The sequence below is a fragment of the Pseudopipra pipra genome, chromosome 22 (assembly GCF_036250125.1).
Source record: "Pseudopipra pipra isolate bDixPip1 chromosome 22, bDixPip1.hap1, whole genome shotgun sequence".
Classification (NCBI taxonomy): domain Eukaryota; kingdom Metazoa; phylum Chordata; class Aves; order Passeriformes; family Pipridae; genus Pseudopipra; species Pseudopipra pipra.
Window position 1 is genome coordinate 2,221,683 of NC_087570.1, and position 10,501 is coordinate 2,232,183.

The 10,501-nt window shown below is 48.8% G+C and overlaps 2 protein-coding genes across 2 annotated transcripts; one reads left to right on the forward strand and one right to left on the reverse strand.

Moving 5' to 3' along the window:
• Positions 1 to 641: 641 nt before the first annotated feature.
• TMEM88B (transmembrane protein 88B) lies at positions 642 to 4,225 on the reverse strand. Its single transcript, XM_064678428.1, has 2 exons — positions 3,242 to 4,225; positions 642 to 1,315 (listed from the first exon to the last, which is right to left on the reverse strand). The coding sequence occupies exons 1-2, from the start codon at positions 3,509 to 3,511 to the stop codon at positions 1,046 to 1,048; spliced, it is 540 nt and encodes a 179-aa protein (XP_064534498.1). The 5' UTR covers positions 3,512 to 4,225; the 3' UTR covers positions 642 to 1,045.
• A 2,395-nt stretch (positions 4,226 to 6,620) lies between these two features.
• Positions 6,621 to 10,076, forward strand: MRPL20 (mitochondrial ribosomal protein L20). Its single transcript, XM_064678429.1, has 4 exons — positions 6,621 to 6,771; positions 7,940 to 8,050; positions 8,627 to 8,704; positions 9,614 to 10,076. Exons 1-4 carry the CDS (start codon positions 6,685 to 6,687, stop codon positions 9,788 to 9,790), a joined length of 453 nt encoding a protein of 150 aa, XP_064534499.1. The 5' UTR covers positions 6,621 to 6,684; the 3' UTR covers positions 9,791 to 10,076.
• Positions 10,077 to 10,501: the final 425 nt, after the last annotated feature.

The window sequence follows — 10,501 nt, forward strand, 5'->3', positions numbered from 1 at the left end:
TGTGGGCTCTGCCCGTGCCAGGACACCCTGAGGTACAGCCTGAGCCGTGTGCTCTGCTACTGAGATTTCAGGTAGATTCATTTCCCCTTTGTTATTAAATTTTTCTGTAAAATAAAATACCAAATTAAATCGATTTTTGGCTTTATTGGGAAGGCTGTAGCAAATAACTCTGAGCTTCTTTGCAGGGACAGCAGTGGGGATGGTTCACTGCAATGCTTGCAGCACGGCCAGGCTGAAGAATCCTTTCCTTGTAAAAGCAGTTGGATTGAACAGGTGAGCAAAAGGAACAGCAGCTCATATCAAATATCTGTACCCAGTAAGCAGACATTGCCCTCAGGCAAAACCTTGTTATCCTGTAGCATGATATCCCCTTTCCATGGAACAGAACTTTCTTGTTTTTCCTCAGCCCTGCCAGAAGCTGACAAGTATTTTTCTCCTTTTTTTTTTTCCTCTCCAATTCACTTGCATCTGTAGCCACCCCTGGTTGTTTCTCAGGGTGGTACCAGGGCCATGCAGGGCAAGAAGACTGGAAAAACCAATCCTCAGAAGAAAAAGAAAAATTACCTTTTACCTTACAGTGCTTGTGGTGTGGAACAACAGGTACAGTGTGGCTTGAGACAGAACAGAGAGAAACTCCCTCGGGGCATTTGGAATCTCCTTTATTTCCACAGAACACTGAAAATGGTTATACTGGGGAGGCAGGGGAACAGCACCCAGCGGGAACACACAGCCTGCAGTGATGAGCAGCACACAGAGCCCACTAACACCGCTACAGAGACCGCGGGGATGTGACGGGATGGAGCTGCCCTGCCCTGCCCTGCCTCTCGCCCGCACCGTGCCGTCCCTCGGCTGCAGTTTTTGGCAATGCCGTGTGACAGGGGATCTGTGCTACCACTTCAGACACCGCTGGAATCACGAGGGAGCCCCGGCTGACCCGGCTGAGCATCAGCTCATGTTCCGCGGGAGCTCCGCAGAATCCCGGGGAGGGACCGCGAGGGGATGGGGAGGGACGGGGCGGGGAGAGGACGGTGCTGGCGCTGCCAACTCACACCCAGGCCTTGACCTGAGTGTTCCAGCCCCTGGCACAGCCACAGGGACCTCCCCCCTCGTAGCGGCACCACCTGCCCCCCTTGTACACGGCCAGGCTGTAGGGCTGGAAGCACATGAAGAGCCGCAGGCGCCGGGCCAGGCTGCAGTAGATGGCCATGGCCACCACGATGAGAGGGGACATGATGACAAAGCCCAGGATGATGAGGGCAGAAGAGCTGTTGTCATCCAGGATGCTCTTGCAGTAGCGGGCAGATGAGTGCAGGACCTGGGGGGAGAGTGAGACAGAGCTTAGAAACACAGAGCCACAGAGCCATTGAGAGTGGAAAACACCTCCAAGATCATCCAGTCCAACCATTAACTCACTGCCAGATCCACCCCTAAGCATCACATCTGCAGCTTCTCACAGGTCTGGTGGTGGGTGGGAACCCTTGAATTCCTGGTGCTTTCACACAAAAACATCTCTTCCCTTCCTCTGAGCTGAGCTCAGCACACTTCAGGCTGCACTAGGTGATGACATCACATCTTAATCAAGATTGCAATTATTCCAGCATCGCTGTGGGACAAGGACACTGCACACTGATCCTGAAGCAGGAAACACTAATCTTTATTAAATCATCAAATAGCATTTGATGGGCAGCAAAAGGCCTCCTGGTGCTACATCCATGTGTGTGGAAATTACAACAGAGTAAATAAAAACACAGCAAGATGTGAGATCCTGCAGACAGAGCTTGGTCATTCCATAGCTGCTTGCTGGCTGGAGACCCTCCAGACCCCTGCCCTGGAACAGACCCTTTGTGTTCTGTCCTCTGTACACACTGGACTCGTTTCTGCCTCTGAGCATCTCTTGGCACTGAAAAACCTGCCAGAAAAGACCATTCACTCCATTTGCTTCAAAGCAAAGACCAACTGGGCCTCGCTGAGTGGTATTTAAAGCCCTCCTTCCGTGCTGGCAGCAGCAGAGCCGAGCTGAGCACTCGGTTGTTGTGCATTAACAAAGGCTGCAGGCAGCCCCCACGTCCCCAGACTTCTTTCCTTTTTCCCTGTCCTTTCAGCAGTAAAAGAAACACAACCCATCATACTGCAAAAAACCAACAATAAATCCATCTAATGGACCTGCAGTGCAGAAATCAGCCTCTGGCTACCAGGAAGGCACTGAAAGGCCCAAAGACAAAAGGACTGCTCTTGTGAAGCCAATTGCCACAATCCCTTGCTATGACTGTATTAAAGAAAAGTCTGTGTTAAAAGACTCCTTGTGGCTTCCAGCAACACAGGGGCTTTCACTTCTGTCTATTTGGCTGCACTCAAAACCCTTTTGCATCTCCTGAAAGCCTTTGGCTGTGCCTGCAAAGGAGAACTTGAGGTTTTCCAAGGTGAGGGAAGTTGGAAGGGGCAGTTCTGGGAGCCAGTTCTCATCTTTTTTCTTTTTTTCCCCATTTTCAGTCCAATTTGAGGCCAATAAATTCTGACTTATGAAACAGTCATATTGAGCTGGTCTAACAGTTAATGCCTGCAAAGGAAGCAGGAGAACTGCTTTTTCACCTCCATGTTTGGTCAAGTGATCCTAAAAATATTTATAGGAATATACCAAGAAGAAATTTGTAAGGAAATAATGCAATCCAGAGCACAGCAAACAAATGGAAGAACCACACATGCAGCCAGGGGCAGAGGGGGCTCATTTTGGGTGCACAGCATATTTAGGAACACATCTGAATGTTAGACTGGCATAAGAAGGGGATTAAATATTCTGTCAGACTTTATTAATTCTATCTTACTTAAACAGAAAGCAGCAAAGCCTTCCAGAGCCCAGGCAGGACTGTGAGTTACAGAGGAGTTCAGGTTGGCAGCTCTCAGTCACAGACAAGAGAGAAACGTTGTGACATTAAAATGCAAACAGCATTTTAATCAAAATCAAGCTGGGGAGTGTGTTCACCTCACCTGGCACTGCTGCTTGGTGTTTCCATGGGGATACAACTTTATTGCCCAATCAAGCTGCCATTTCCCACAGTACCTGTCAGCCCAGATTCTACACATACCCCCCTTAGGAAAAAAATCTGTCCAGGCACACACCCCTTATGAAAACAAAGCCAAAGCTTGGGGTGTCTCACCTTACCTTTACAGCCACTGCTCAAATAAACCCTCGGGGTGGCCCTAAAGTGGCTGGGAGCAGCCAGAGGGATTGAAGCTTTCTTACCTGGGAGTGGCACTGGAAGCCAAAATAAACCACCACGATGGTGGGGAGCAGCACAACAGTGAAAATAACGAACATCAGGAGCAAATTAATGAGAAAGACCAAGGAGTTCATGGTGCCTATGACCAGGGTCCACGCCAGGCAGCACCAGGGATTGCGCTGCTCCCTGGGCAGGAGCTGGTCATCCATGTCATAGGGTGGGAGGCCAGGGATCATCCGAGACTTTTCTGAGAGGTTTTCTGCTCCAAAGTCCTCGGTGTCCTGGGCAGACATTCTTCAAGGAGATCAGTCAGCCCACGCTCTTATCCAAAATGGTTTCTTTGCTTTCGGAAGCAATTTGCAAAGGCTTTTTCTGCCTCTTCCACACGTGGACAAGAACCCTTAATCAGAGATCATTATGAAGCAAGGAAGGAAAGGTGTCTTTCCTTCCTTCTTTTCTTTGCCCCCTGCTTCCTCAGGACCTCACCAGTACAGGTTGTTTTCTTGAGGTGGTTTCCCAGCAGTGTCCCAACCTCAGATCCAAGTAAATCTGGCTGCTGGAAGTTTGGCAGTAGTTATTACCTTGGTTTAGAATCCAGAGTTCTACTGAATTTGCTGTTGCTCTTCCCAGGATTATGATCCCAAGAGGTCCCAAACAGTTGCTGTCTCAGCTGCTCAGTTCCAGAAGGTGACTGGCTTTAGTGTCCTCCTCCTCCACCTTTGAGCACTGCTGGTTCTTAGGAATATCAGGCTTAGGCACCGACAGACCCTTCAAACCATCTTTCCATGCTCTTCACCCTGTAACCATGTAAATATTCCTGCTCAAGCCTCACCCAAACGAGGTGACCAGTGAAGATAAAGAGCAGGAGCTGTTTCTCCCCTCTCTGGAGCCCTTGCCCACGCGGTGCAGACCTGGGAGCGGAGATGGGAGCGGTGTGTGGTGTCACTGCTCTCAGCTGTCTGCGCTCACAGACACTCAAACCCAGGCAGTGTCGTCCCTTCTGAGCCAGCTCTCAGCTTTGCAACACTGCTTTGTTTACAGAACAGGCTCAGAAGCTGCTCTCTGTGCTGGCCAATCCTTCACATCTGTCTCACCAGGGATGTGATTGAGCACTCAGCACCCAAGAGCCACACTCGAACCATCCATCCCCAGGGAAAGATGGTCCCTCTCCAACCTCAATTATTCTGCCTCTGATTCATTTTCTACAATTCCTCTCTAGATTAAAAAAATCTCAGAGAAATTGATAACAATGACTGTATACCTCAGAAATCATCTGTGCCCTGCAGTCATCACTGTTACTGATTGCAGAACATATTGATATTCTTGTAGTGAAGGCACAGCAATTATCAATTATTTAACCTGCCTCATATGATCACTTTTATTTAAGAATTACAGTGACATCTGCATGTTTATGTAGCCTTTTAGATACAGCCATGGTAATAAGAGAGAGAGATTAAAAAAACACAGAGAGAAACAACCTTTAAAACAGACATCAGAGCATGAAAAGTCCATTTTCATCATATTCCTTCACATGGCTCCCAGGGGAGGTTGCAGGCCACTCAAGCTGCAAAATGTGAAATTTCTTCACAGGTCTGTCCAGACATCCAGAGGGAAATAACTGCTGAATCCAGCCTGCCTTCAGTGCTGAGAGACAGTGCTAATAAAGCCTGAATCTGTGCAGGAAACCAGATGGTGTTGGGTGTAATAAATGTGGCAAGTGGCACGGAGGCAGTGAAAGAGTCCCAGTATTTACTCTGCCATCTAAAAGCTGCTGATTTAAAGATGTAATATTTTTTCAAGCTTGATTTATGCCTTCTAAGAGGAAAAAGGACAAGTCACACAAAGAAACCAACACAAAACTATAGGAAGAACAATTGAGGTTAGGCTTAAGCCATGGAAAGATGAGCTTGGTGCTGGGCAACTCAAAATCCTACAGCTGGTTTTACCATCTGGTGAGGGCACAGTGGGGTAGTACAGCACAAAGCTCCTTAACTAGTCATAAAAATGCCATAAATTCTGAAAAGCTCTGCTAAATCCAGTGAAACTTTCCAAAGTTCTTTTGCTGTAATGAAAACACATTTTAACCTGTGGGAGGTCTGTAAATTTATTTTCCTTTGGAGAAAAAAAAATCCAACACATGCAGATTCTAAAGATTCTTCTGATAGTGTTGAACAAATCCCGGTGATAGTAAGAGAGATTGCCCAAGCCTCTAATTCTGTGAAATTTCCACTTCCTTAATAAGCACCTGCCCAGAAATGGGAAAGATATCTGGATGATGGAGCAATTCCTACAAGTAGCATCATTGCTTTGAAATGCTGGAACTGATTAAAGAGGATCAGACAAATTCATTAGTTCTCTGACGCCAAGGACTGCTGCTCCAAAGGAATAATTTTCTGGCAGCACCATCTTGTGGTTTGCTACAGCTCATAAATTTTTATTTTATGTCTCACAATCTCTTACACACGGGACGGTTCTACCCAGGCTGGAATCGTCCCAGTCACTGCAAAGAACACCAAATCTTTGCACGGGGCTTTAGCGTTGCTGGTTTGGGCACTTGTTGGAGTTACAAAGCCCAGAAGCACAGAGATGAGAGGACAGAGTCTTAAACTGCGCCAGGGGAGGTTTAAATTGGACATTAGGGAGAATTTCATCATATAAGGGGTGGTCAGGCCTTGGAAGGGGCTGCCCAGGGAGGTTTGGAGTCCCCACTCCTGGAGGTGTCCAAGGAAGGACTGGACGTGGCACTCAGAGCTCTGGGCTGGGGGACAAGGTGGGCATCGGGCACAGGGGGGATCCAGGGCTGGGAGGGCTTTTCCAACCTCAGTGATCCTGGGATTCTGTGAGAGCGGACAAGGCAAGGCGCGGGGAGCGGGGCCGGGAGCCGGGGGGGGCGGAAAGGCCGGGGAAGCACCGGGAAAAGGGCTGGGAAAAGGATCGGGGGAAGGACCGGGAAAGAGATAGAGGAAAGGACCGGGGCAAGGATGGCAAGGATCGGAGGAAGGGCCAGGAGAAGGACCGGGAAAAGGATCAGGGGAAGGACCGGGAGAAAGACAGAGGAAAGGATCAGGACAAGGATCAGAGGAAGGGCAGGGGGAAAAGCCGGGGGAAGGACCGGGGAAGGGTCAGGGAAAGGACCGAGAGAAGGTCCGGGGGAAGAGCCGGGAAGGACCGGAGGAAGGAACGGAAGAAGGACCGGGAAAGGGCAGGGGGGAGCAGCGGCGGAAGGAGCGGGGAGCGATCGGCAGAGGGACCGAGGGCAGGGCCGGAGGAGGCTCGGAGCCGGCTGAGGGGCAGGGCCGGTGAGGGGCAGGGCCGGGGAAGGCTCGGGGCTGGCTGAGGGGCAGGGCCGGGGAAGGCTCGGGGCCGGCTGAGGGGCAGGGCCGCTGAGGGGCAGGGCCGGGGAAGGCTCGGGGCCGTGAGGGGCAGGGCCGGCACCGAGCCCGCCCCGGAAGGCTCCCTCGCAGCCATGGTGGTGCTCAGCGCGGCGCGGTGGCTCCGCAGCCGCCTCACCGACCGCTTCTGGAGGAAGCTGGAGGTGCTCAAGTACGCGCGGGTGAGTGCGGGCCCTGAGCCGCCCTCCCAGCCCGGACCCACCGCCCTGTGCTCCCGCTCCCCGAGCCCCCGGGTGTCCCAACCCTTCCCCGGCACTGCCGAGCCGCGTGTGGGGTCCCTGCGGCGCTCCCGAGGCTGCGGCTGCTCCATCCCTGGGAGTGTCCAAGGCCAGGCTGGAGCGGGCTTGGAGCAGCCCGGGCTGGTGGAAGGTGTCCCTGCCCGTGGCACACTTCCAGGCCTGTTCTCACCCAAACCGTTCTGTGATTGACTCACGCCAATTTAACGTGTTCTAGGTGTGTAAATTGATCTCTATTTGGTTAAATCCATAAGCGCATCTGGTGCTTGTGATGCAGCACAGCACGTGTGTGCATGTGCATGGGCACGAGCAACAGCAAGAATCCTGAGAAGGAGGAGGAAATAAAAGCACTGTGACAAGATCAGTCTGCAAATCCATCGTGCTGTAGGCCGGTGTTGATTGTGGCTTTTTTTGTTGATTTATTTTTTTTTTTTAACTGGGCAAAGGAGCTGCTTTTTGAAAGGGGAAAGAGGCTGCTGCACAATGTGACTTCAGCTGAAGTTCAGGCTACTGAACCTCTCAAGGGCATCCTGGGAGGTGTAGTACATCTTGCTGTAATATTGAGGTAGAAAATGTTGAAGGAAGTGGGAGTGTCTGGGTTTTCTAGCACCTAAGCTGCCCCCCTTACCAGTGGTAGTTATTTCTGCCTGCTTCCTCCTGCATCATTTAGGTGGGTGTCAGTGGTACCTCCAGTAAACTCCTTTTGTTATACTTTCTGTTTGGGTGACTTTTTGATATATCTGAGGCTCCTCTTCGCACAAACACAACGAAGGGGCAGCTCAGGAAGGAGAATGAATGTGTGAGTTTAGGGTTGGGTGAAAGCACTGGCAATGATTTTGTGGTTGCTTCCTGGAACCACAGCCCAAAGTAAGGTCTGGTTTTGGCTCCATGCTGGACCAACATTTTCTAGCCTGCTCCAGCTTTTCAACTTTACATTTCCCATGCTATAAACCAAGGAAAGAATATTTTCCTGAAGTGAAGTGTTCAGTGATCCTTGCTGTGGAGAGCTGTGAAATGCCAGTGAGCTTATATTGGTGTTACTGGAGGGTTTGACAGCCTTAAACATAACGGGAACATCCTGCTTTTGTTCCAGCATTTTCGTGGGAGGAAGAACCGCTGCTACAAGCTGGCAGTGAGGAGCGTTCGCAGGGCGTTCGTGAAGTCCACCAAGGCCAGGGCAGAGAAGAAGAAAGTCCTGAGAGCGGTAAAGAGCAACACCTTGGGTGTAAACATGAAAACAGGAGAAAGGCAGAAGTAAAACTGCCATCTTCCTTACTGGGGGGGTTCCCCCAAAACCAGTCAGTGAAATATATGTGTTCAAAGTAAGGATTCTCAGTCCCTGTGTGGGCTGGAGTGGCTCATTCAGAAATTCATATGTGCGTGTGATGCACTGAGGAGGCTGTGGGGCTCTGGTGACCAGTGGCAGGACCTGAGGAAACGGCTGGAGCTGTGTCAGGGGAGGGTTAGATTGGGTATCAGCAAAAGGTTCTTCCCCCAGAGGGTGGTTGGGCACTGAACAGGCTCCCCAGGGCAGTGGGCACAGCCCCAAGGCTGCCAGAGCTCCAGGAGGGTTTGACAACGCTCTGAGCAACAGGGTGGGATTGTTGGGGTGTCTGTGCAGGGCCAGGAGTTGGACTGGATGATCTTTGTGTGTCCCTTCCAGCTCAGGATATTCTGTGATTCTATGAAAATGTTGTATTTAGTGTGAGCAGACCAGCGTGGCAAAAGGATTACTTTTAAAGTATTTTATCACTCAAGATGTTCATTTTTACCCTTTCAGCTCTGGATCACAAGGATTGGAGCAGCTTCCCTTGAACATGGTTTGAAGTACCCAGTCTTCATAAGCAACCTGGTTAAGGTAAGGATGGGGCTTGGAGAATAATTACTTACTAATTCTAGTGATGAAAGGCCTTCTGCTTGTGAAAGCAGTTTCATTCACTTCAGGAATTAAGTTCTGCCCTAAACCTGTTTCTCTTCCTTACATTCATCATCCCCTTTTATCCTGGTGAACGTTGTGGCTCTACACCTTGTTCTGTCCCCAAAACTCTTACTGAGCATCTTAAGAATGAGACTTGTAAAATGCTCTTACGCTGTTGCTATTGTGGGCATTAAGTGACAACTTGCTTTCCTTTTACTTGAAGAAATTTAGAAGAAGTTTAAAAATACAAAGCTTGGAATAGAAAAAATAACACCCTAAGAAATCTGTATTCTCTTCACTGACTTTGTGCTTTGCTGAGCATGGACAGTGCAGAGAGCTGGTGCCATTGTCCCTGTTCTTAAACATTCTGGGAATTGGTTTTAATTTGTTGATACAGCTTTTAATGTGTTGAGACTGGTGGTTTTAATTTCAACTTTAATCGGTTTTCATTTGTTGATACTGTTTTTAATTTGTTTGAGCTGAAGCAAATGCCATGGGTTAACCTGGAACACATGGCCTGGAGCAAAATAAGAGATTCTTCTTCAGCTCTTGGTTTCTACCAGAAAAACTTAGGAAACAGGTTTTACACAGTGGCTTAATGAGATACCCATGGCCAAGTAGTCATGTGTGACGGTCTTTAACAATTCCAAAATTATACAGGGTAGAAAAAAGGTAATTTGCCTTAAGACCTCAGGTATTAAGCACTAAGAATGTTTAATGAAATTTAATGAAGAGTGTTTATATATATAAACAATAAAGTGTTTATTATATTTAATAAAGTGTGATTAAGCATTGCAGTGTTGATCCTAAAAATTACAAGACTTAACCAACAAATTTTCTTGCATTTAGTCCCAGGTGGAGCTGAATAGGAAAGTGCTCGCTGATCTGGCTATTTATGAGCCAAAGACCTTCAAGTCCTTGGCTGCTTTAGCCCAGAGGAGGAGACAAGAAGGATTCCTGGCTGCCCTGGGAGATGGAAAAGAACCAGAAGGGATATTTTCACGTATTGTGCGTCACCACTACTGATATCAAAGAGTCTGTATATATGTGTTATAAACAGGGATTGAATTCCAAAGTAAACCTGCTCTGTGACTGCTGCTAAGATGGAAAATATGGGACAATATCCTCTAAGGATGGTTCCAGCAGGATGAGGTGGGTCTGGGTGTGAAGCTTCACCTTGGTGGCTTTTTCTTGTGTTGTTGTCACCGAAACCTGTTAAATTAAAAGCACCGTTCAATGTTAGCAGTCAGGCCATGCAAGAACACACATAGCCTGTTCTCTTAATAACTTAATAAAGATATTTTTTCGGTAACTTTGGAAAAAGAACTCATTTATGTGGTGAATTCTGGCGCTGCACAGCAAAAACCCAGCCGGGGTGGGGGAGTGTGTTGACCCTAACACGTGGACCTCAGCGGCCAGTGTGTTAAGGACACAAGGACACATACTGTCTGCTCTTTTAAGGACTTAATATAGGGGGTTTTTTTTTGGTAACTGGCTAATGGAAAAAACAATACGTGTGTTGAATTCTGGCGCTGCACAGGGGAAAACCCAGCCCGGAGGCACAGAGGACATCGACCCTCGCACGTGGACCCTGTGTGTTGAGGACACAAGGACACACATAGTCTGTTCTTTTAAGGACTTAATCAAGGCCTTTTTGTTTGGTAACTGCTATGGGGAAATAATATGGGGAAATAATTTGGTGAGTTCTGGCTCTCCATGGGGAAAATCCAGCCCTGG